The 26,653-nt window shown below is 38.4% G+C and overlaps 1 protein-coding gene across 9 annotated transcripts in view; it reads left to right on the forward strand.

Annotated features, from left to right (window-relative positions):
• LOC308622828 (putative RNA-binding protein Luc7-like 2) overlaps window positions 1-26,653 on the forward strand; it is a 57,553-nt gene that overhangs the window by 7,665 nt on the left and 23,235 nt on the right. For 3 of the 9 annotated variants that reach the window (XM_081244480.1, XM_081244486.1, XM_081244483.1), the window contains exons 2-3: window positions 7,257-7,351; window positions 26,061-26,159. In XM_081244480.1, the coding sequence (XP_081100606.1) occupies window positions 7,257-7,351; window positions 26,061-26,159 (194 nt within the window). The other 6 variants (XM_081244479.1, XM_081244482.1, XM_081244481.1 and 3 more) reach the window with 5 other exon arrangements.

A 26,653-nucleotide genomic window follows, 5' to 3' on the forward strand; every position in this document is an offset into this window, starting at 1 on the left:
TGCTGTGATTCTGCATTATGGACCGGAACCAGCAAGGCATGCTTACTAGAAAAACAGTTGATTCACCTCAGATTTTAGAATTTTGAGAAATTCTGGTATGAAAAAAATCAAATGATTTAATTTGCCTCATAGTATTAGAGGGAATACTTCCCCAGACATGGTGTTCTGATACTGGCCGGTGTGTTTTAGGGTGTAGTAATTGTTGATGGGACTAGAACCTGAATATCCCTAGGTTGCTGAGTTGCTTCCGTTTTTTTTTTTTTGCTTTTTCTTAGAGATTATGGACGTACTTCTGTTGTCGTTTGACTCTGCAATAAAGTAGTGACATAGAACTCTAATTCTTGAGGGACTGAAAGTCTAGTAGGGAGTGAAGATTGCACATGAACAGTTACGTTTATTTTTAAGTGATAAATTCTGTGATACTGATTGCATATAGGTGTCTAATTTTGAAAAAAGTTTAAAAAATATATAAAAGACCACCAAACACCTATAGGAGAACAAATGTTATTTGTTCATTAAGTAAAGTGTTTGTTACAAATGAAGTCCCTCATGTTCTCCTTCACAGTTTCAGTCCTTTCCCCCAAAGGCAATTCTTGTGAATATGTAACGGTTTTCCTGTTCTGTTGTTCCAGTAGTTGTAAGGCTCAGTCTCCTTCATGGTAATCTCTGTTTTTCATTTTAACTTCCTTTATCATTGAGTTGTCTGTCGCCTCTGTCCTTTGATATTCTCATTTATTTTTCCTTTTTATTTCTTCATTAGTTTTAGATTTGGGGAGGCTCTGCTTAGCATTTATAGCTATCATCAACTATGGAGAACTTGTCTCTTCACAGAGAAATCAGCCAATTACTTTTTCTTTGGTTCTTTTCAGCTATTTCCTCATAGCCAGAGATAGCTTTCGTTACTTCTAATTTGTGTATAAAAAGTTCTGGATGATAGAGGGCACCAGATATCCAGAGTACGAGTGTTATTGTATCAGAATTGCAGCTCTGCAAGTAAGTATCAAAATATGAAATTTAGCAGGCTGCAACTTTTTAATGACTGACTTCCCTTTGTGACATATACCATAAAACAAATTATTGCATATAATCCACTTTTAGGACTAAATTTGTGGGTAACTGTTTATTCAGGCTTTTCTAATGTGTGTTTTAAATCTAAGAGGAGGAATATGTTGATTTCCTAAAGCATATATCCCCCTGGCAGAAATGTGATGGCATTGAGCCCTGCCAGTGACCAAGATTCTGTGTGCTTGTATAATGAGGGAAGGTAGGGTTGTGGCAGGGGTGGAATAGAGCCCTTGGAATGTAGCTACTTCAGTATTTCTTTCTGCACATTTCCTTCACCATTCTGTTAGCTCTTAAAGACGCTGAGTAAGCTTTTTGTCCTGTTACCAAGGCTGTTTCCCAGTCTCATTCCTTATTATTTTTTTATATGGATTTTCATAGACAAGTAGGCCGATAGATTTAAAAAATTATTTTAGCATTATTAATCTTTGGTCATATTCAGCAAGAATGAACTTGTCTTGGAAATTTCTTCTGCAGTGGGCATTGCATTTTTAAAATGTGGGGCTTGTCATGGCGATTATGGTGGGGGTGATATTGGTACCTGTTTGTAATGATAAACCTGTAGGACCATACGAAAGAATTAAGAGGGATGGCCTTTCAGTACCCTTATTTTTTGCATTTTCTGGGGGAAAGGAAAGCCTCTACTAATACTCAGTATGATTTTATAAGTTCTGTTAGAAAGAATGACTTGATACTACATTTGGAAGGGAGAATGCCTTAATTAGTTTTTCCCGCTGCCATCTTTGGCTGAGTATTTTTTCTTTCCTAATGTAATAAATGTATTTCTGAAAAGTTTGACATGTATCAAGTCCTATTAAATGTTTTCAAAGCATCCGTAATCATATAATGTTAAGACATGGTAGTGAATCTTTTCATAAAATAAACCCTATACTTTGTACTATATAAATATACAATGAATTAAATTGAGTGTATTAACAAGGTAACATGGAGTAATAAGAGTTTTTTCTTTTAAGGTTATTACAAAAGGGTTCTTATAGGTGAGCTTTAGGCTAAATTCTAAAGGAACAACAAAGGTAGGTGGGAGATGTTGGTGGATTTGGTGAGACTGTTGGAGGAGTGTGTAAAAATGATCAAATTTGTTCTTTACTATAATAGTTACGGTGAAGCAGTAGCTTTTATCTTGGTTCCATGTGAAGACATAGGGGTTTACTTGTCCATATGAAGACGTGTTTACTGTACAGGACAGGTCTCTTCCTGCTCTGTTACTAGACTAGAAATTGTCTTTATATAGTTCCCACATTATTATGTGGAGTCCTAGCTTATGTTGTAAGAAATGGTAATAAGAAGGTGGAACATGTGAAGATTTGAGGGCACAGGGAGATGAGAAACTTTAAGCTTATACACCTCTCTTTCTAGCTCTGGCTTTCCTTTCACTGAAAGGGTATGGAATTTATTTCAGAGGAATGTGCCTGCTCTGTCCCAAGCCAACAGTGACACGTGGCCCCTAACAAGTATGCCTGTGGGGAGGGCTTTGGTTGTCCCATTGGAGAATGTGGGAGAGCTTTTCCTCTTCTGGCCCCATTTATAAACTAGGATGCTTCCATTTGCTTTGTGTGCTGTTGAGTTTTCTCTTCTCTGTTTTCTCTAAGCTAAGCTCTTAGCTGATTCTGTACAAAAGAAATACTAATTAGTTGTTTTTATAAATTGCTTGCCATTAATGCCTGATAAAATGCGGTAAAATAAGGATTCTGCATACCATTATATATGTCAAATATTACAAAGTTTAAGGTTCTTTTGAAATTACAATACTAAACTCAGTTCACTTTTGCTTAGCCTTCACAGTTGTTGATCACATAGCATGGTCATCCACTCACAGCTTAAAAAAATACAGGGAGCATCGGAGAGAATGGGTAAAGTAAAATTTTGATGTTTTTAAAATAGCACCTTAATCTATGAAAGTTGATTTGATTTATTGTTTGTATGGGAGGGAGAGGGTGGTTGGCGCTGGAAGGGAGGGGGTGGATAGTGGGAAAATAGCATGCACCATGTAAAATGATGTCAGATACCGTCTAGGCTAAGATTTTTAAGTGTTGCTACTACAGTTCAAGTCTGTTTCAGAAAGGGCAGGACCATAAAATGGCAGTGTTGGGATTTACAGTGGGTTTATCTTTCCCTCCCTACAGATTGAAGGGGATTTTGAGAATAGCAATATTTGAGTAGTTTGGACAGAAGCCTTCTTTTTAGAGTGGGTTGTCCATATTCCCCCAGCGAAACTGCCTCAGTAGCACCTCGGGCTCTGTTAACGTGACTGAAAGACCTTAAGAGGAATAATATTTATTCCAGTTTTTATTGTATACCTATGACTCAGGTGTTCTCAAATATAGGTTATGATTCATGAAACTCATGAAGGGGTTGGACAACAGAGGTTAAGAGAGTTGTTACTCTGAAGGTACTTGCTTGGTAGAAAAAGCATTAATAGAAATTTTGATGCTTCCATTCAGATGAAGAACACTTTTCCTTTCAAAGTTCTAAATCAAGTTTTTAATCTCAAATCTCATCATTATAGTTATGTACAAAGCCTAATTAATTAGTATTACGGAGGTCATAGAGAAGAGAGCCTGCCATGTTTTTATGGATAGGGCATTTTGTTGTGAACTCAAATAACTTGGTCTTATCTCCGCCCCATTATTTTTAAACTTTTTTCTTTGTTTACACATTTAAAATCTGGGTGCAGAAAAAATTAAATCAGATTTTACCCTAAAAATATTATTCTTGCCCCAGCTTTGCTGTTCCCCTACATGAAGCCATTTGCCAAAGCCAGATACGACTTACTTACTGTTTCCCAAACCTTACTGCCTCTATAAGCTTTGTCAAAGGTATTACCGCCAGTTTGGAATGCTCTTCTTTCCCCTTTCCTTTGGTCTAAGTCCTGTCTTTCCTTCAAATAATGGCTTCTACTCATTGCATGAAGCCTTCTCTAACCTCTTCAGTCCTTGGTGGTCATTCTAGTCTTAGAATTCCTGAAGTACTACTATTTGGTAGTATTTCATCCATTACAAACATTCATCTGGCACTTGGATCATGCTTCCTTTTGTTATTACTTGTTACTGCATTTAAATATCCTGTTTCTCTAGGAAAATGAGGGGCTCCTTTAGGGTAGAGAGCTTGTCTTAAATGCCTCTTTGTAATTCCATTGCCTAGCACAGAGGATATGTTCAGTATTGGGCTTGATTCTATTATTTGGATCCAATATTAGTGTAACAGAGCAATTGTTCTTTTAACTTAGGTTATTTTTATAATGAATATATACCCAGAAAACCCAAAGATAAAGTACATTGAATTAATAAAGTAATTCCTTGTATTATAAGGAGATTTGGTTCATATTTGTTCCTTATTACTTATAGTTCCCCCCCCCCCTTTGTTTTTTAGTGGGTGCTGTTTTACCTAGTTTCTTTTGAAAAACATGGTTTGGGCCAGATATATTGACAGTTTATATTACTAGTATTTTTATTTTAAAATTCTTTGTTGGTTTAGCCAGATGATACTTAAATGGCTTAAGCCCAATCAAATACATTTATTAAATACTGTATGGTAATATGGGCAAATTATTTTAAAATGTTAACCTTAAAAGTCTCTCAAGTAAAATTTAAAGAACATCAATAAGCATGTTCAGTTGCTAGTCCCTCTCAGGGTATTTCTGTATCTCAAATTATTAGGAATTTTATTACTTCATTGTTACAAAGATTACTGTACAGGCTGATATTTGATAGCTGTATTTATTGTGTTTGCTGCAGTTATCGAATGTTTATAGAGCAACCATTCGTATGTAGTGAGGAGTTATTTAAAAATACTTTTTAGCGTTTATAGAAACTGACACTTAAAGGTCCTCAGGGATAGTTTTGCTTAATTCATATTTGGAATTGTTCTCATTTTATCTGATAGCAGTGTCTTCAAGACACATATGTCTTAATATTAGACTTATGTCATGATTTCAGAGGAAATGTTTGACTAGTAAAACTTCTGAGAATCTTGATTGTAGTCTAAGGCCTGGCTTGTCATATTCTTGAGCCATTAGTTTGACAAAGCACTGAAACAATACTGCTGTTGCATTACTGAAAAACTTAGAAACTTGTAGCAGGGAGACTTCTAGATATGTAAGTTTTTTTTTCTTCAAAAATTTATATTATCTTTAAATTTCTTAGCATAATTTGGGTACATGCGAGACACACACACACCATTCTGGTGTGAGCTCATCAGAGTACCATTCTGACATGAGCTTAAGGCCCTCACCAAAGTCTTGATGAAATATACTTTATAAAAAAACATTTTTCAAAACCCCAGTTTGCCCAAGGACCACTTTACAGAGCTCCAGCCTTGGACTTTTACCTGTGATCAGTCATATTCTTCTCTAGGGTTACACTTGTTAAGTCAGTATTTTAAAACAAAACAAAACAAAAAACCCTGATTTTGTTCACTTTTGTTTTCATATACAAGAATCTTGACAGTCAACATGTACTTCTAGATGCTATATTGAAATTGCTGGCAGAGTCTATTCTATACAGACTGAACAATCTGGCCCCTTGTTTTATTTGTAAAGGTTCAATGTATCTATGCCTGCCTACTTCAGTCTGCAAGGGAGTGTCAGAAAGGCCCCGCATTCGCCGAGCCGTGAGTTATCACTAACTTTTCAGATGTGTTAATGAATGTGGAACAAAAGCAGTTGTGTTTAAAAGGAAAAAAGGACCATTAAAATAACCTTTATTATAGTAGCAGGCGTGAACACTAAATTAATTATTCCAAATTGTGGTGTCAAAAATAACCTACTTTAACTAGAGACTAGCCTCTAGAAAACCTATTGTTGAACTGCTCTGAAGCAATCATTTTAGCTATAAATTCCTATTCTTAAAATTTTATAAACCTGGTTATAAATTAATATGTTACTTTAAGTCTTTTTAACCAAGTTAAAACAATTTGAACAAAATCTTACCCCGCCTAAAAATGATAGTATTTAGTTTGAGTTAAGCTCTTCAAAATAAGACCATGTGAAAGGGGTAAAGTTTTAACCTTTTTTGTTATTCACATGTAAAAAACAAATTAATTTAGATAATTGAATCACTTCCTAGATGAAAGTTTTTAGTTCAGTGGTGTTTAAAATCTATTTTGGTACCAACAGTTCTCGCTTCAGTAATTCACCAGTAGGTTTTCATTCATCAATGATATCAGTTTAAGGCTAAAAATAAAACACTTTCATTTCCTAGGGCTTATCATTTTACTTAGAGGAAATGTCCTTAAGAGTCCCCCCCCCAAAGAGATTCTAAGCAAAAAAATTGTAACTAACATCTATATTGTTAATATAGTTACCTTTCTTTTTCTTAGATTCTTTAAAGTTTTGAGTAGATAGGCATATTTGATTAGCACGTTGGGTGCTTCTGTTGCTTAGGAGGTGTATTATGTTAAATGAAGACAGAATGAATTTAACTATACCCAGTTTGGCCATATATAGCACAGACTACATAAAACGTGGAGGTGTGGGACCTTTGGAGGCATTAAAGTTAACATTTCATTTAGGCAGTATGCCTTTGTTTGACTGGTGTGTAAGTCCTTCTTCCAGGTTTGTACGCTCTTAAACACGTTATTCTACCCTCTCTAACTCCTCCCAGCAGCAAAAGGGAGACACTTCAGCTGGAACAAAATAGTGGAAGAAATGGCGTCTGGGGTTCAGTGGGGATTCGCAGTGTGTATGCAATGTTTGCAAGATTACTTTTTATGTTTTTCAATTAATGTAAATAATTAAAATATAAATCAGTGCCTAGTGTCAAGTAGGGAACATTGTATACCAGTAGAAATTCTCCTAGTGGGTCTGCTGCAAGTCATTTAACCTCTTGGGGCCTCAGTTTCCTCATCTGCAGTATGAAGGAGTTGGACTCGATAATCTTTAAGGTCCATTCCTGCTCTACATGCTATGCTTTTCTGAAGTACTCTGTTTAACAGAATGCATTGCTTTCCCACTTTGACTATTTGAATTACATGTGCAGTACACATACTGCAACTGCATGTTGTCTAAAATAGTTTTTCTGTAGGATATTATATAAAAACTAACCCCTCTTGAGCTGATTTATAAATGTGTGTGTGTGTATAGCCACACATAAAGAGCTAGTGATGGTAGGGCTCTCAGAAAATAAATATTTTCCAGTTGTCTAACCTTGAATGTTATTAACTTTCCTCTATTACAGGAGATACTACTCGTCAAAGAATCAAATTCAGTGATGACAGAGTATGCAAGAGTCACCTTCTGAATTGTTGCCCCCATGATGTCCTGTCTGGAACTGTACGTGTTTGTTAAATCTATTTTTTGTTATTGGTATACTACGAAAACAAACTACTTGATAAAGTCTTAATTTTGTGTCACATTATCATGCAGTGATTTTTTTAAAAACACTTGTTAGCGCAGCAATTTGCATCCCTTATATTCAGGTTGATAATTTAGATCTGCAATAATTGGATTCCTCACAAAAATGATTGCTGTGTTTTACTTTATAATTTTTTCCATTCTTCAGAGCAAGCTTTTAAAAAGCATTTCTTATTTGGAACATAGAGGCAGTTATTATACAGCAGGTGCACTTTCAGTTTAGAAATAATATAAATGATTTCTCACTGTTGTGGCCTCTCCCATTGCGGAGCACAGGCTCTGGACACGCAGGCTCAGTGGCCATGGCTCACGGGCCTAGCCGCTCCGCGGCACGTGGGATCTTCCCAGACGGGGTCACGAACCCATGTCCCCTGCATCGGCAGGCGGACTTTCAACCACTGCGCCACCAGGGAAGCCCTATAAATGCTTTTTTAAATTGTTTACTTCACTGTTGAGCAGAGTAGACTTTCATCCAAAACAGTATACATTTTTATTAAGGTTTGTGCACATTTGAATGTGGAAATCATTGTGGGGAAAATATACTGGTAAATACTTAAATTTACACAACTTAATATTTGCGAGTAGTGTTGTCGGTTAAAATCCACTTCTATTGCTTACTCCTAATGATGTAAAGCTCACTTAATTTAAGTTCTATATCTAGTGATGTTGGTTAATCTTAGAGCATCATTTTAATTTGGTAGATAAATCACATGAGGATGGACCTATTTAAATGGGACAGAGGATTTTTTTTTTTTTTTTTTTTTTTTTTTTTGCGGTACGCGGGCCTCTCACTGTTCTGGCCTCTCCCGTTGCGGAGCACAGGCTCCAGATGCGCAGGCTCGGCGGCCATGGCTCACGGGCCCAGCCGCTCCGCGGCATGTGGTATCTTCCCGGACCCGGGCACGAACCCGGGCACGAACCCGTGTCCCCTGCATTGGCAGGCGGACTCTCAACCACTGCGCCACCAGGGAAGCCCGGGACAGAGGATTTGATTCCCTGGCTTTTGGGTTTGATTGAAATAACTCACTTTCAAGAGCCTCCATTCACAAGGATAGCAGAGGAGGGCTGGTAGGGCCTAAACGTTTAGCTGACTTTGTTATTTGTCTGAAATGAAGAAAAGATTTCAAACTTCCATTTGCAGAAGCAATGAGTTCCCTTAATTAAAGATGTCTAAATTAGTGGTTTCTTCTTTTTTTTTTTTTTGGCCGTACCACGTGGCATGCGGGATCTTAGTTCCCTGACCAGGCATGGAACCCGTGCACCCTGCAGTGGAAGCTCAGAGTCTTAAAGGGTGGTTTCTTCCTGATAGGAGGAGTTAAATACCCCAAATACATAAGTATCAAGGCATTTTTGATAGAAAACACCACTTTTTCCAATAGGAAAGACCATCGAAACTATATTATGTTAAAAGGAATAGAAGAGCTAACATTAAAAAAATATGGGGCTTGGGCTTCCCTAGTGGTGCAGTGGTTGAGAGTCCGCCTGCTGATGCAGGGGACGCGGGTTCATGCCCCGGTCCGGGAAGATCCCACATGCCGCGGAGCGGCTAGGCCCGTGAGCCGTGGCCGCTGAGCCTGCGCGTCCGGAGCCTGTGCTCCACAACGGGAGAGGCCACAGCAGTGAGAGGCCCGCGTACCGCAAAAAAAAAAAAAAAAAAAAAAAAAAAAAAAAAAATATATATATATATATATATATATATATATATATATATATATGTAATACCTAAAATTTTTAAAGTATAATATTAAAAGGGAAGACATCCAGTTTCTGAGCACTTGAATTAGGACTGTGACAGATAATTAACCCTCATATCTGCTCTTTAGAATTTCCATAATTAAAGTATTTTCTACTCTGCTATAATACAGTTGAAATCTATAATATTAGTAATTATCCGTAGTATTATTTGATTCTTCACATTTATTATTAAATTTAACATTTAATGATATTTAAGGCTAAATTATCACTTCAAATGAATTTTGAGGATAAGATTAATTGATAAAATGTCAGAATTTAAATTTTTAGTACTTTAAAACCAGCCATAGCAAGACTTTGACATATTATTATATTCTTCAGGTATGGCATTAATAATAATGAAAAAAATCTGACATCACAATTGTGCTTTTACATTTTATAATGTATACAATGCAGTCACATTCGCTTATTTCTCAAAATAATTCGGTTGGGTATATGTTCCATAGTTAGCCTTAATGACAGTAAAGTGATTTATTCAGAATCATTTAGTTGTATTGATTTAAGGTAAAACTGGAACCAAACCCAAATTTTCTGAGCTGTAGTTTTATTCAACATGTTTTTTACTCTGTAGGTAATACTTAATCCTTCATCATGTTAAATAAAAAGGATTAGTGTTGGTCTTGGACTTTCCTTCTTATAAAATTCTTGCTGGTGGATTTGTAAGAAGCACATTTTTTCAAATTTTAATATCTCTGAAATATGCATCTTAAAATTGATGATAGAAAAACACTATTTTAATTTGTAACATTTTTCTTATAGTACAGAATTTAATGATGAGGCTTAAAATCGATGGTGTCTTGGATCACATGAAAAACAGTTAAGGAAAGCCCTTGGAAAGGCACTTGCCAGGGAAACTCTATGAGAAATATCTCCTTTTTGTCAGCTTAATAGGCAAGAGATTGTCATATGTAAGGATGGGGTTAAGTGGTTGTGAACCTCTTAAGCAGAGTTTTAAGGGCTGGCTCTAGGACTCTGTAAGAGTCCAAAGTTGTCACAGAGTGATGTCCTTGAGAACTTGAAATCATCCACAGAGTGACTTTCTCATGACCCTTATTACTAAAAAGGGCTATTTATAACAGTTTATCCTATGTACAAATGGTTTGTAATTACAGAGCTCAGACTTCTTTAGCATCCAGTCTCTGTAGAACACACGCTGTTCTGGCACAGAATCTAATAGTTCACACTTCTGTGTGTTGAAGATGCTTTTTTTTTTGACCTTAGATCAAGGATGAAAAGAACTAAATTGGAACTGTTTTTATAATGCTTTTTCTTTGTTGTGTAACTGAAGGTTGCCCTTTAGTTTTCTAGACCTTGTTCCTCAGATCTGTCATTTCCATCAGAATATGACTCATCAATATTCTAGATTATTTAGCAGAATACACGGAAATATATTCTTTGGCTTATTATTATTATTATAAAAAGGTTGAACTTTTTTTTTTTTTTTTTTTTTTTTTTTTTGCGGTACGCGGGTCTCTCACTGTTGTGGCCTCTCCCATTGCGGAGCACAGGCTCTGCACACGCAGGCCCAGCGGCCATGGCTCACGGGCCCAGCCGCTCCGCAGCATGTGGGATCTTCCCGGACCGGGGCACGAACCCGTGTCCCCTGCATCGGCAGGCGGACTCTCAACCACTGTGCCACCAGGGAAGCAAAAAAAGGTTGAACTTTATACCAAGCACTTGGAGATGAATAGTATCGTTTCTAAAAATATACTCATAACTGACAGTATGGGATATGTTTGGAATTCAGCTTTTTTAAAAAATAAATTTATTTATTTTTATTTATTTATGTTTGGCTGCGTTGGGTCTTCATTGCTGCTTGCAGGCTTTCTCTAGTTGTGGTGAGTGGGGGCTACTCTTCATTGTGGTGTGCAGGCTTCTCATTGCGGTGGCTTCTCTTGTTGCAGAGCATGGGCTCTAGGCGTGCAGGCTTCAATAGTTGTGGCTCATGGGCTCAGTAGTTGTGGTGCACGGGCTTAGTTGCTCCGTGGCATGTGGGATCTTCCCGGACCAGGGATAGAACCCTTGTCCCCTGCATCGGCAGGTGGATTCCCAACCACTGTGCCACTAGGGAAGTTCCTGGAATTCAGCTTGATGAAAATGCCCCTGTAACATTTTACCATTCCTTAGTACTCTGGTATAACTTTTTTGAAAAAAATTTTATATTGGAGTATAGTTGATTTACAATGTTGTGTTAGTTTCAGGTATACAGCAAAATGATTCAGTTATATGTATATCCATTCTTTTCCCATGTAGGTTATTCTGCTATAACTGACTCTTAAGCTAACAAATTAATTAGAGGAGGTAAAATGTAGAACAGAGAATCAAAATAATTGTGTGTATATGTATCTTTAGATTATGGTTTTTATAAGAAGCATGAATATTTCTATAATTAGGAAGTTTTTGTATTTCAAAGGCATGGATTATTTTTCTGTTCATCTAGAATTTTTTGTTTTAGTCTCACTCTTCTCCTTTGGAACAATTAGTTTTCTCCCTCTTCTATTTACCACGCAGAAAGTAGACAGCATCGCCTTTCAGATTTAGACAAAACAAAAAACCTAAGTACAGGTGTCCTCCCCTCCCCCACCTAAAAAAATGAACCACATTATTTCTGGCACATATATTCCGTAAGGAAAGATAAGTATATTGAAGTGCTTAAAAAAAAATCTTTCCATCTGGTTCCTAGTGATCTAGGAAAAGGATATGTGATTGTAATAATTTACAGAAGGCATTAAATCTAAAGCAGAAACTTGAGATTAAGATCTGCAGAGATGGAAATGTATATTCTCATAATGCATCTATCCTAAATTCAGAAGTGGCTGCTACTAAATCTTTTTTTTTTTTTTTTTTTGCGGTACGCGGGCCTCTCACTGTTGTGGCTTCTCCCGTTGCGGAGCACAGGCTCCAGACTCGCAGGCTCAGCGGCCATGGCTCACGGGCCTAGCCGCTCCGCAGCATGTGGGATCTTCTCGGACCGGGGCACGAACCCGTGACCCCTGCATCAGCAGGCGGACTCTCAACCACTGCGCCACCAGGGAAGCCCGCCACTACTAATTCTTATAGCCTTCATCATAGTATAATTTTAGTGTTGACAGGCCATCATGTCTTCTAGTGTAAGGCCATCATTTTTTTTTTTAACATCTTTATTGGAGTATAATTGCTTTACAATGGTGTGTTAGTTTCTGCTTTATAATAAAGTGAATCAGCTATACATATACATACATCCGCATATCTCTTCCCTCTTGTGTCTCCCTCCCACCCTCCCTGTCCCATCCCTCTAGGTGGTCACAAAGCACTGAGCCGATCTCCCTGTGCTATGCAGCTGCTTCCCACTGGCTATCTGTTTCACAATTGGTAGTATATTTAAGTCCATGCCACTCTCGCACTTCGTCCCAGCTTACCCTTCCCCCTCCCTGTGTTCTCAAGTCCATTCTCTGTGTCTGTGTCTTTATTCCTGTCCTACCCCTACGTTCTTCAGAACCAATTTTTTTTTTTTTTTTAGATTTCATATATATATGTGTTAGCATACAGTATTTATTTTTCTCTTTCTGACTTACTTTACTCTGTGACAGTCTCTGGGTCCATCCACGTTACTATGGCCATCATTTTTATTTTTATTTTTTATTTTTTGCGGTACACAGGCCTCTTACTGTTGTGGCCTCTCCCGTTGCGGAGCACAGGCTCCGGACGTGCAGGCTCAGCGGCCGTGGCTCACGGGCCTAGCCGCTTTGCGGCACATGGGATCTTCCCAGACCAGGGCACGAACCTGTGTCCCCTGCATTGGCAGGCGGACTCTCAACCACTGCACCACCAGGGAAGCCCTGGCCATCATTTTATATAGATAGAAAAATTAAGGTTCAGAGAAATTGTCTTTGTCAGATGTCTCACAAAGAATCACAGTATATTATAGCACACAGGAATCTTAGGGTTATTTTAATCTGAATACTTCTTTAAATGTTTTTTGTTGTGTTGTTAGTTTTTTTAGATAACACAGTTACCTAAGACAGTGACTTTAAGATGTTTCTGAAATGTCCTTAGAGGTACCTCATTCACTGAGGACCTGGGGACAGGCCAGTCTTTGCTATTTTGATGGTAATTTTTACACATTTTAAATACAGGGATTTTTCCATGACATTTTGTTTTTATAAAGAGAGTCTGCACCTCTGAAATAGAATTTAAGAAAAGCTGATCTTGAGAAATACTTAGGGACAGGAATATAGTAAAATTTTATCTGCCTTTTGAAGTGATTGGATGGGAGTATTTTTTTTTTTTTTTGCGGTACGCGGGCCTCTCACCACTGTGGCCTCTCCCGTTGTGGAGCACAGGCTCCGGACGTGCAGGCTCAGTGGCCATGGCTCACGGGCCCAGCCACTCCGCGGCATGTGGGATCTTCCCGGACCGGGGCACGAACCCGTGTCCCCTGCATCGGAAGGCGGACTCTCAACCACGGCGTCACCAGGGAAGCCCTGGATGGGAGTATTTATTGGTTGTCAAAAATCCTAACTGAGTTGATTTTACGGTGTCCCCAGTAGGTTCTGGGTTTTATCCAAAATGAAGTTTTTATTAATTGAAACTCCTTTATTGCTTCTCTAACACTTTCTTTTAAGGCCTGGTTATAATCAATTCCTTGGATACCTACAAACCTGAACTTTAAAACTGCTGAAGTCTCTTTGATAGTACAAATTTAAAGGAGCCATGAAAGTTTAGAGAAGCAGAATAAGTGATAAGAACTAAACCTGCACAGAATTTTCTCAGCCACTCAGTAGAATGTAAGTTTCATAGTAAGGGCAAGGACATTTTGTTCACTGCTATATCCCAGCATCTAGAACGGTGTCCCTCCATTGTGTTAAATGAATAATCAATCACCCAGAAGTAGAAAGTGAAATAAATGTTCCAAAAACTAACTTTGAGTCAAAAATTAATGACTGTGGAAAAAGTGTTACCTTCTAACAGATAAGGAGCTGGAGAGTATCTTTTTTTTTTTTAATTTTAATTATTTATTTATTTATGGCTGTGTTGGGTCTTCATTGCTGTGTGCGGGCTTCAGTTGCGGCGAGCAGGGGCTACTCTTCGTTGTGGTGCGCGGGCTTCTCGTTGCGGTGGCTTCTCTTGTTGCGGAGCATGGGCTCTAGGCACACAGGCTTCAGTAGTTGTGGCTCGTGGGCTCTAGAGAGCAGGCTCAGTAGTTGTGGCGCACGGGCTTAGTTGCTCCGTGGCATGTGGGATCTTCCCGGACCAGGGATTGAACCCATATCCCCTGCACTGGCAGGTGGATTCTTAACCACTGTGCCACCAGGGAAGTCCCTTGGAGAGTATCTTGATATTGAGTTGCTTATCAAAACATGACAGCAGTGGTTTCACATGCAGATGTGAAAAAATTAGTCTCTAGACAGTTTAAACTCATAACCTCTTCTCCGGAAAGGGTTTGTTTTGGGATGCTTAGGCGTTTTTAAACAACTGTTTTTAACATTAGCCCAGGTGGTCTAGTGGTTAGGATTCGGCACTTTGACTGCTGTGGCCCAGGTTTAATTTAATCCCTGTTCAGGGAACTGAGATCCCACAAGCTGCCATGGCATGGCCAAAATAAAAAAAGAAAACAAAACATTGGCCCAGATGACTGGCTTGAATTTTTTTTTTTAATTTCTATGACCGCCAATTTCTAGAGCTTCCAAATTTGCAAAACTGCCAGATAGCCCAGGTTTTTACCACATTTGGATTTTGAAGTGTCCTTATATTAATTACATTTGCTGCTTATGTTTTATTCTCGGTTTCTTACAAAAATACGCATTCCTTTAACAAGCAGTAAACCAAAAATACATTTGGTGCTTAGGAAATCAGAGGCGTATTAAGAGCTTCCCAGTGAATAATTAGAGCTTTACTGTTAAACTTTAAAAACCCAGTCCTGTATATAATTTGGAGTATTGTTGGCAAATTGGCACATGAATACCCTGAGCTGTTCAACTTGGGGTAATTCTGTCCTTGGGAAATAACCTTTTTCTGTTATTGAGAATAATCTTACAGTCATTAATTTCATATTCTTAAAATAAGTTAATATACTTCAGGCTTACGGAAATGATTTTTTTAAGGGGACCCAGAGACCATGTGTTCTAGAATCTTGTTCTAGTTTAGTCTGTCTCTAATTGAGGTTGGTCAGCATGTTTGTCTGTGACTTCGATTAATGGTTAAATACAAATGTACATACATGTAAATAAGATGAACTGTTGTGCTGATGTCCAGTCTTTGTAGATCAAATACAAGTTAATTTTACTCTAATTTTTATTCTGTAATATTGAATCAGTTTGAGGAGTCTTTTTAAACTTCATTTATAGAAAATTTCAACTATAAATAAAAGTAGAGTTGTTGTGTAATGAACTTCATGTACCTGTATGCCAGCTTCAGTAAATATTTTACACACAGCTACCTTATTTCATTTATAATTACGTATGTCCTCCATCCGGCTGTTTCTTTTGGGTTTTTTTTTGTTTTTTGTTTTGTTTTGGCTGCGTTGGGTCTGTGTTGCTGAATGTGCGCTTTCTCTAGTTGTGGCGAGCGGGGGCTACTCTTTGTTGCGGTGTGCGGGCTTCTCATTGCGGTGGCTTCTCTTGTTGCAGAGCACAGGCTCTAGGCACGCGGGCTTCAGTAGTTGTGGCGCACGGGCTTAGTTGCACCGCGGCATGTGGGATCTTCCCGGACCAGGGCTTGAACCTGTCTCCCCTGCATTGGCAGGTGGATTCTTAACCACTGTGCCACCAGGGAAACCCCCTTTTGTTTTTTGAAGTGGATCTTAAATCTTGGACCCGTCGTTTAGAATGACTCTTGAAACATTATAAAGTAGCAAAGACCAGTAACTTCTAAGCAAAGCACAATGAGGTCTGGCAGTCATTGTTCAAGCAGGTTGTTTTTCATAGCCTGATACTTTGTCAACATGTTTCACTGTCACATTTATTTCTCTCTCTTTTTTTTTTTTTTGGCCACGCCATGGCAGCTTGTGGGTTCTCCAACCAGGGATTGAACCTGGGCCCTCGGCAGTGAGAGTGCAGAGTCCTAATCACTGGACCGGCAGGGAATTCCCACACATTTGTTTTTTTTGTACAGTGATTCTCAATAAATGCTTATTACCTAAGAACCAGGAATCATCACTTAGTAGTCCCTGAACTCTCTAGATCTTTTTTGGAGATAGGCACAGTTTTATAAACTGCATTTTAACAAATCTGAAGAAACTAGTGTGTTCTCTGAGACTATTCATTGAGAAAGGTGGGATAGAGTTATAAATGCATCATTTGGAAGATGTAGACAGTGAACACAGAGCAAACATATGGTAAAAACCAAAAACTTGAAACTTTTTTTTTTTTTTTTTTTTTGGTGGTACGCGGGCCTGTCACTGTTGTGGCCTCTCCCGTTGCGGAGCACAGGCTCCGGACACGCAGGCTCAGCGGCCATGGCTCACGGGGCCTAGCCGCTCCACGGCATGTGGGATCTTCCCGGACCGGGGCATGAACCCGTGTCCCCTTCATTGGCAGGCGGACTCTCAACCACTGCACCACCAGGGAAGCCCACATATTTTTATTATACAGGTGATTAACCACAAACATCAAGCAAAGTCATGGATTGTCTTATCACTGGAAATATTTTTTTTTAATGTGATGCATTCTGTCTTGATGTGCAGGTGGCAAGATCAAATGACTTAGTATAATCCTTTCTGTTGGGTTGGCCAAAGAGTTTGTTTGGGTTTTTCTTTAAGATCGTTAGGGTTTTCCAGTAAGATCTTACAGAAAAACCTGAACGAACTTTTTGGCCAACGCAATAATTTGATGATAGTTACTCATGAAGGGAACTTTTTAAAGCATTTGGTGTTTTACTCTGACCTATATTGAATAAAACATCTTGAATATATATTACCCCATAGACGTTCTTGGTCTACAGGGTCAAAAAATATAAGCATATATGTTGATGTATTGGATAATGTAATTTGTAAAATATCCAAATTCAGGTAGGTTTTTATGTGTCCCCCCTTTTTGGTATTTATTATAACATCGTTTGCAGTAATGGAATTTAGGTAATAATGGAATTAAGCAGAGCAAGAAATAGAAAAGGGCAAATAAGAGGTATCAGATTAATGAGGGCTAAATGGAAAAAGTAAAAGTTAACCAAAAAATACCCTTCAAGAAGTGATTTATTTTTTTTTATCTCTCTGAGAGTGTTGCTAATTGCTGAGATCAGCATTCATTCATTTATTAAATACTTATTGAGGACCTACTATGTGCCATGTGCAGTGCTGGGGATACAGAAGTGGACAGGGGTTTCTGTTTTAGTGATGGGGGCTTACATTCTAATGTTCTTTCACAACCAAGTGTGAAAAGAAATAATGTGATTTCAGGCGTGATGTTAAGTGTTATGACAAAAATGCATGGTTAAGTCTGAGACAGTGGGCAAGGGGCTACACTGACTGAGTGAGTGGAGACAAACTTTTTTTGATGAAATGACATTTGAAGAGATCTAAATGTGAAGAAAAGAAGCCAGTCATTCCTGAGTGGAAATGAATTTATCATATGTTGCCTCCACACAGAAACTTTTGGTGGTTCCCTATTATTTATATGGTCACAAATCTAAAATCTTTAGTAGGTCTCTCCCTTGAATGAATAAATCAGTTTGGTCCTCTGTTTGGACCAGACTGATTTATTCACTGTTGTCTCACTACTTTCCTTGCCCAGCATGCTCATTTTTGCCTATCTCCATTACTCTGCCTGGAATAACCTTTCTGTACAAACTTAAATCCTGCCTGGCTTACTACACACAATTCCTCTGAACCCCCGTGTAGCACCTGCCCTCCATACTACCGAGTGTGCCCTTGTTTTGTCTTATTTATATATGTTCTTTGTCTCCTCAATTAGAATAGTCTTTGTGGGGCAAGGCCATTTGTTTTAATTTTATCTAGCTATCTTTGCATATCTAGGATTAGAAATGGATAAGAAGGTATTTCCTACTATATTCTTCCCCAAAACATACATTAAGAAAAGGTAGAAGAGCTTTATTTTTCTTTATCCACTCAGGAAAAACTGAACTAGGAGGAAGAACATTCAAATGAGAATGGGCAGTTAAGAAGTTGGGAAGTAGTAGAAAAGCAGGAACTACTTTGTGCATGCGCAGTGTGCCCCATTCCTCTTCACCCACCACTCATGTTTGACTTGTTAGTTTTGAGTGACAGGATTGGAATTAGGAAAGAAAAACCTTAATTTTTGTTTTAAGACAATAGTGGCATAACTGAAACTCATATCCAGGTTTTGTTATTTCAAGGCTTCTTCCATAGTATACTAGGCTTTCTCTTGTTCTTAAGCTGGGTCTTTTTTTTAATATATACAAATTTTTTTCTGTTTGGCTGCATTGGGTCTTTGTTGCTGCGAGCGGGGGCTACTCCTCCTTGCGGTGCGCGGGCTTCTCATTGTGGTGGCTTCTCTTGTTGCGGAGCACGGGCTCTAGGCATGCGGGCTTCAGTAGTTGTGGCTCGCGGGCTCTAGAGTGCAGGCTCAGTAGTTGTGGCGCACGGGCTTTGTTGCTCCGCGGCATGGGGATCTTCCCGGACCAGGGCTCAAACCTGTGTCTCCTGCACTGGCAGGCGGATTCTTAACCACTGCACCACCAGGCAAACCTCTTGAGCTGGGTCTTGAAGCAGGGACTGACCATGGATGGAAGAGAGATTTTATAAATGTGAGGAGGAGGAAAGTGAAGATGTAAGAAGTGAAGGTCACAGTGTAGATGATTTGTTTTATTTTGAAAATAGCATTGGCATTGGAACAGTATATGGAATGGTTCAAATGCTAGGCTAGGGGTTTGTATTTCCTGTGCTCTCTGTCCTGCTGTCATGGTTTTGTTTCACTTTTTCTCCATCTGGTATATGTATATATTCCTTTTAGTGCTTTACCAATATTGCTGTCTATTCTTATATATTCCTTGCTGTCTGACAAGGATGTTAGTCCAACCAGTAGTGTGGTGTTAATGCTTCTGAAACAGATTTTATCATGTCATATTTCTTTCCAAGTAGTCGAGCATTCTTGCATTCTTCTCTTCGTCCAGAGTAAGTTCTGCATGTGTTGATTCACATTCAAAATCTTCCAAAATCTAGTCAGTCTGTAATTTGATCCATATAGCAGTTCTGAAGTACTTGAGAAAAGAGAAGTCCTGAGAAATTAAGTGAATTTCTCAGTTACATGAATAATGAGAGGTAAAGGGATATTTTCTGAGTTGGTCAGTGCCTACTCTGTCTTACTTTGTTTATTATTTTGGCAATATAATCTTCGAGTATAAGAGAAGAAAGCATAAAACATGAATATTTCCCATTATTCATCATCCCCGCCCTTCCCAGGACTAAACCCTATTAAGAATTCAGTGTACATCTTCCACTGTCCTTTCTGTACATTTACAAGTGTGTGTGCATGCATGTGTGTCTGTGTTCTAACAAATGGAATCTTTGAATTTTTCTCACCTGTCTTCGAGAAGCTTGCATATTAGTGGTCTACATTTTTTAAATGCCAATGTACTATTTCCCAACCTGGCCATTCCCTAAATTACTTACCCAGTGACTATTAATATGTTAATTGGTTTTGGTTTTGGTTTGCAGTATGGCAATGAAATCCTTGTATGTACATCTTTATTTACATTTGTTGCTGTTGCTTTAGTTTAATATCTTGTTTTTTCTTTTTTTTTGCCGTACGCGGGCCTCTCATTGTTGTGGCCTCTCCCGTTGCGGAGCACAGGCTCCCGACGCGTGGGCTCAGCAGCCATGGCTCACGGGCCCAGCCGCTCCGCGGCATGTGGGATCTTCCCGGACCGGGGCATGAACCCGCGTCCCCTGCATCGGCAGGCGGACTCTCAACCACTGCGCCACCAGGGAAGCCCAATGTCTTGTTTTTTTCATTGAGGATATAAATTCCTTGATAGCACGAATTTATATTCTCATACCTTTTTGTAATTCCCTTTAGGATATAGCTCACAGAACTGAGCAAATGTACTAACATATAACAAAGCAAAAATATTTGCAGATACTTGGGGCTGTTACTGTGTCACGTTTCTATCAGTGATATATTCATTAACATATTAACTGCCATTAGTTAAGTTAACCCTTTGATTTGCACTACCGTAATATTTTGTTGATTTTGATGTTCAATTTCCACGTGCTTCTGTTCCTTAAATTTTTTTCTCCAAAATTGGAGTGGCTTCATTGATTTTTCTGCTTGTAAGAATAACATATGCTCATTACATTTAATTCAACAACTGTCAAAAAATTCAAACAAAATCTTCAACCTCACAGCAATGTCTGTATTGGAAGTTACAAAAATGGCATTTTATTATATGTCTTTCTTTGCCATCTTCTCTTTTCTCCACTTAGTATCAAGAACATTGTTTCTAATGGCTATGTAATCTATTATATGGCTATTCCATAATTCATTTAATCAAACCCCTTTTGCTGGGCTCTTAAAATGTTTCTAATTTTAAGAATCAGAAACACCATTTGTTAAACTTCATTGTTCATTTATCTTTGTGTACTTACTTGTTTCCTCAAGTTCCTAGAAGTAGAATTCCTTAGTCAGATTGTCAAGTTTATTTAATGGTTAAGTCATGGGTTGTGCAAACCTGATCTTCTGTGTAGGAGGGAAAAATAAGAGAAATAAACCATTTTCCTCATGATGCTTAGGGTCCATTTGAGGAGATAACAGTCACCTTTGGAACTTCAAAAGAACAGTTAAAAAGTACTTAACAGAGTCAACTTTATTAAGTAGTAAAACATAATATAAAATGTTGGGAGGTTATAAGAGAATTCTGTTATCAGAATTAGGTATAGTTATTTGGTCAAAACTTCATGGAGGAAATGGATTTAGGATGGAAAGGACAAAATGCAGAACTGAATTTATCCAATTAAAAATAAGCATTTTTCCAATCTAAGAATTTAGATGTCCATTAATTGAAATACCAAGAATAAATTTGCAGAAAGAATTTGAAGTAAATTAATTGTTAAATTAAAAAATTTAAAATTCTTCCTGTGGCTTTTATCATAAATAGTTACTTGAAGTTAAAATAAATAACCAAACATTTTATTTTGTCCAGTTTGAAGCTCACCTATTTCAAAAGAGAAGCAGTAACAGCAGGAAATACCTGTGCACTTAGTGTTCAAAGCACTATTGCACTATCAGTGGTGAAGTCAGGTTTGATTTGGCTTTTGAGAATTGGTCCATGCTTAGTCATGGTGTGGTTCTATCATGGTTCCCTCTGGTGGCTTTTTAATTAGATGACTAGGGTCACGGAGAGCATTAACATCGGCATACTTCCCCTTCACTCACTTTCACAGTGGCAGGTAATTGTTGAGTTTATTTTGGCTTGTTTTTTATTTTAAGTACTCTTCACGTGTATGACATGATGCCAGAATAAGTGGTTAGTGATGATGTTACAGACAGAGGAAAATAGATGACTAGTATCTAGAATTCTGAAAATTTGCCTTGCTACACTACTGTTCTGCTGGGTCCGTGAAGAAATAAGCACTGAGGCTGTTGCGGGGGGCGGTGGGTGTGTCTTCATTATAACTAGGCTCTTCGAGCTCCTACAGCTTTGGCCCCCAGATCTACTTTGGTGAGCTAGACAAGACTAAAGCTGCAGAGGCTTATAGCCTAGCACAGTGAAAAGCCCAGTTAAGTTTTCCTCCTGGAGGAGAGGAGCACAGAGGAAAGAACAGAGAAGAAGAGCTCAAAACACCTCAGGGGGAAGGCAGTTCCAACAAAGAAGATAATCCAGGGAGAGGCTGAGAAGACCCTCCCCTCCAGAGCTCAGACCAGTTTTGTCCTGGGGTGCATCTTGACCAGCCTTGCTCGTTAAGTCCAGGGCCCCCTGTGCCAGTGTTCTTCTCTGCTCTCTTTTCCTAGCTTGGTTCATTCAACAAATATTAAATATTTATTTAAGCATTCTTGTGTACCTGTATGCAGGCCCAGGGACATAGTGGATAAAATAGAAAAACATCCTTATCCTTTTGGAGCTCCTATTTTCCCTTCTGTAAACCCCCCCCCAAGGCATATATTACCCCCAGCTCTACTTCTGTCCTCAAAATCCCACCTCTGCTACAGGGATATGATTGGGTATGTTTTGGTGTTCGTTTTGTTCTTGACCCATGTAGTTGCTTTTCTTCTTTTGGTTGGTTGTGTGACGTAGATGTAAAGATAGACTGGGGAAAGCCTGGAGTTCCTTGCCAAAGGATAGTATGGGTGGACGACAGACATGTTTAGGTTAAACACAGTGAGGCAATTTATGTTTTTGAAAACAGATTGGAAATATAGTTACGGAGAGGATAAAAATAAGGGAGATAACTGAAGGAAAGGCAGTAGACGGCTGCTTTGAATATCTGCTGTGTGCAGAGCTTTTTTAGATGTTACGGGGGATGGATGTCAACTAAAAATATTAAAAGATAAGTTAGTACTGGAATAATTGGAACTAGCATAATAAAGTGGAAGGGGTGTTAGACTAGAAATCTGCTAACCAAATTTCCTAATAAGTACCCGGAAGAAGTCAGCCTTTCTGGCCTTCAGTTCCTTTGTGGAATGGGAATAAAACTGGATCAGTGAGTGGTTCACAATACTGTACGTTAAAAACTTCTGGGGGAGGCTTTTACAATTCAGTTTTTGGAGGGTTGGGCTTGGGCCTGTTTTCAGAAGCTTCCACTGATATTATTTAAAAGCTCCCCGGGTCCAGGTTGAGAACTGCTGCACAGGATCAAAGGCATTTCCAATTATGACGTCTTAACATTTTATGAAATAAGCATAGCATGAACAACTATAGCTGTGGAAATATATGCAAATAGGATTGTTGGAATGATTAATGTTAGGATATTATTATTAAGAAATCAACAGGCTGGTGTAACAAAGGGGGTAACACCATTCTTTTTGCCATTAACTTTCATTCCCGTCTTATTTTCCTGCATGTTTTTTTTTTTTTTTTTTTTGCGGTACGCGGGCCTCTCACTGCCGCGGCCTCTCCTGTTGCGGAGCACAGGCTCCGGACGCGCAGGCTCAGCGGCCATGGCTCACGGGCCCAGCCGCTCCGCGGCACGTGGGATCCTCCCGGACCAGGGCACGAACCCGTGTCCCCCGCATTGGCAGGTAGACTCTCAACCACTGCGCCACCAGGGAAGCCCTCCTGCATGTTTTTTATAAAGAGTGTTAAATGTTTTTCTACAGCTTTTTCTTAATAAATGTTGCCTAATAAGCAGCTTTGAATTTCTACACATCTATAGAAAGTTTCAGTTGCTGTTTCTTATCACTGGAAAACTCCTTAGTTTGTTAATCCAGGGACTAATGAATGAGAGTAAGCAGTGGGGCCTGGAAAATCTCAGCATCCTCAGCAGCACTGACACTTTAGACCATTAGTGTGATGAGGACTTTTATAATGGTGGTGAATATTCCTTATTATTTCTGAAAAGGATAACTTTGAGGACATTGTCTATTTATATTTTCCCATTCATTCCTTTACATAATTAAGAACTGAGGTAATATAGTTTTATTGAGAAACTTTTTTTTAAAGAGAGTCATAAGATCTCAGAGTTGGAGGAAAGAATAAAAGTTATCTGATGGTTGAATTCTTTTTTTTTTTTTGCGACGCGGGCCTCTCACTGCCGCGGCCTCTCCTGTTGCGGAGCACAGGCTCCGGACGCGCAGGCTCAGCAGCCATGGCTCACGGGCCTAGCTGCTCCGCGGCATGTGGGATCTTCCTGGACCGGGGCACGAACCCGTGTCCCCTGCATCGGCAGGCGGACTCTCAACAACTGCGCCACCAGGGAAGCCCCCCTGATGGTTGAATTCTTTATTCACTACCCTAGAGAAATGGTTGTCTAAAGTGTATTTGAATCTCTCAGTTACCTGGCAACTCAACTAACTCTCAAGAAAGCTTATTCCACCTTTGGAAAGCTCTGATTATTAGAAAGTTATTTTCTTATATTGAGTGGACTAAGGCCTAACTCTCTGGAGTCCCTTGGGACCATAATACAGTCTGTTTCTGCTTCATGTTGAAAAGTTCTTCAGTTGACTTTTCACATCTTAATTCTTCTCCACCTAATTACATCCGTTCTCTGGCTGTTTCGTATAGCTTTGTTTTGAGACACTTTATCTTGTTTATTCATATCACTTTTGAAATGTGTTAGCACACAACAATGTGTGTTTTGGAGGAGAGGGGTTTGCTTTTAAAACCAGCCTTCAATAGGAGACTTCTCAACTTTGCTCATACTGTATTCTCTAAGTTAATTTTGTATCACATAAATTGATCTCAGTCGTGCCACACTGTAACCCTTACTTTTGACTAGTAAGTTTTTCAATTTGTCAGATTTTTTGCTCATAACCTAGTTATTTGTAAGTTTGACTTCTTAGATGTAACTGTAGGACTTCATATTTATTTCTTCATACTAAATTTTATCTGGTATATCAATATTTTTGAATCTTAATCCAGTGAATTCACCATCCTTTTTAGCTTGGGATATTGTACAGAATTGATAATCATATCCTTTGTTATACACAAGTCCAGGTGGTTGGCAACTATGTCAAATAGGCAAAGTCATTTTTAGATAGTATATACAAAGCTAAGGCCCAGACCTATGTGCTGTAGATACTCGAGTCCTGTTCCCTGCTACTAGAAACTTCCCTCTGAGTAACGCTGGCATATATTTTCTTAAAGATCTGCTTTCTAAATCTTCTGTAAACCTCGAACACTCTTTTCTTGGCTTTTCCTAAGGTTAGTGTGCTTCCTCTCACTTTTTAGATCCATTTTAAATGTATCCTCTTCCGAAAGGGCTTCTCTGGCTACCTCATCCCAAGTAGCCTCTCATAGTAATGGGAGCATTACTATTTTATTAGATCACTTAACTTTGTTCAGCGACACAAGTATGGTTTATTATTTGCTTCCCCTCTTGTAGAATGTCAGCTCCATGAGGTTGGAGACTGTATCTTTTGTCACTTGGTGCTATGTCCCTAGCACCTGGCATAGTGCTTGGCACAAGTTAGGTACTCAGCTGCCGGTTGAAGGATGACTTTACTGCTGCAATGTTTTGTTGTAGTTTTACTTTGTGCATAATTTGTGTAACAAAAACAAAAGGAATATTTACTGTACCTTTTTGAATTATTGTATTCACTTTCACCAACTTTCCAGAGATTCTGTGACATTCCCGTGGTGGGATAGTATACCTCCAGTTGGAAAATCTCTGCTTTGCTCTGATCACCTTTAATCACATCTGTAATTATCTTTACATCTAGCCCATTTTTTTCTGTTCAGTATGCTTCCAAAAGGATTTCATGAAAGATCTTATCAGTTGCCCAGATACATGTAAAAGTGGACAGAATTTTAGAAATTTTTGTCTCAGATGTGAGAGAAGCCTCTAATTGGGTAAAATAATATCTAATTGGAATTTCAAGTAGAAGGATCCTAGTAGATTCCTTATTGAAATAAATATCTACTTGGTATTTATTTTATTTCTCTGACATATGCTTATCAGAGTGGGGCTAGATACTTATTCTTTGTGAAGTTATATTGGGTTTTAATAAATTATCTCTTTACTAGTTCACCTGGAGTCTTGTCTGGAATCCATATCAAGATTACCAGTCTATTGTTTGAGGACTCCATCTTTATTTGAAAATTAGAATGTTATTCAAAGAATATCGGTAGACAGAATTCATGCGGGTCTTTTCATGCAGGCACCAAGTTTTATACCTGTCGGTGAAATTTTGTAATTTGAAAGTCCATAAATAAACATCTGTATGACTTAATCATTATTCTGAAGAGAATTGTGGTTGTTAATGAATTTTTGAAAAAATACATTTTCTGTTTTAATAATATGTGTCTTTTTTCTCCCCCCACCCAGAGAATGGATCTTGGAGAATGTCTGAAAGTCCATGACCTGGCTTTAAGAGCAGATTATGAAATCGCATCCAAAGAACAAGATTTTTTCTTTGAACTCGATGTATGTCATTTTGCTTCAACAAGTTAGATTATATTTTGCAGTAAAATATTTTGAATATGGATTCATATCTCTTAGTGGGAAAAGGCTCTTAGCAAATTATCTTTTTTGTGATTATATATATGAAGGGTAGTACTAAATTAAGTAAGATGATGTACTTTCTTGACTAACAATATTTTTTAAAAATAGGTGAAACTGGGTATTTTAAGAAAATGTGTGAAAGTTGTGCGTGTCATATATTCTTTTGAAAATTAAGCATATTCTTCCCAATTAAGGTAGTTGTGATTAAGGAAATACCGTCTTAAGCAAATGTAAACAACTAATTTCTAGTGTATATACAGCCCTTTAATTACTGAATTTTTACATTCGTATTTACTTTTGTATTTGTAAATATATATGTAGAGAGAGGGAGGATATTAAGGACAATGTTTTTTTATGTAAAACTAATAGAAGAAATATTAGAGGAAATAGAAGGTACAATTTAGGTATCTAAAGGG

This window comes from Mesoplodon bidens (genome assembly GCF_964165515.1).
Source record: "Mesoplodon bidens genome assembly, chromosome: 9".
Taxonomy (NCBI): Eukaryota; Metazoa; Chordata; class Mammalia; order Artiodactyla; family Ziphiidae; genus Mesoplodon; species Mesoplodon bidens.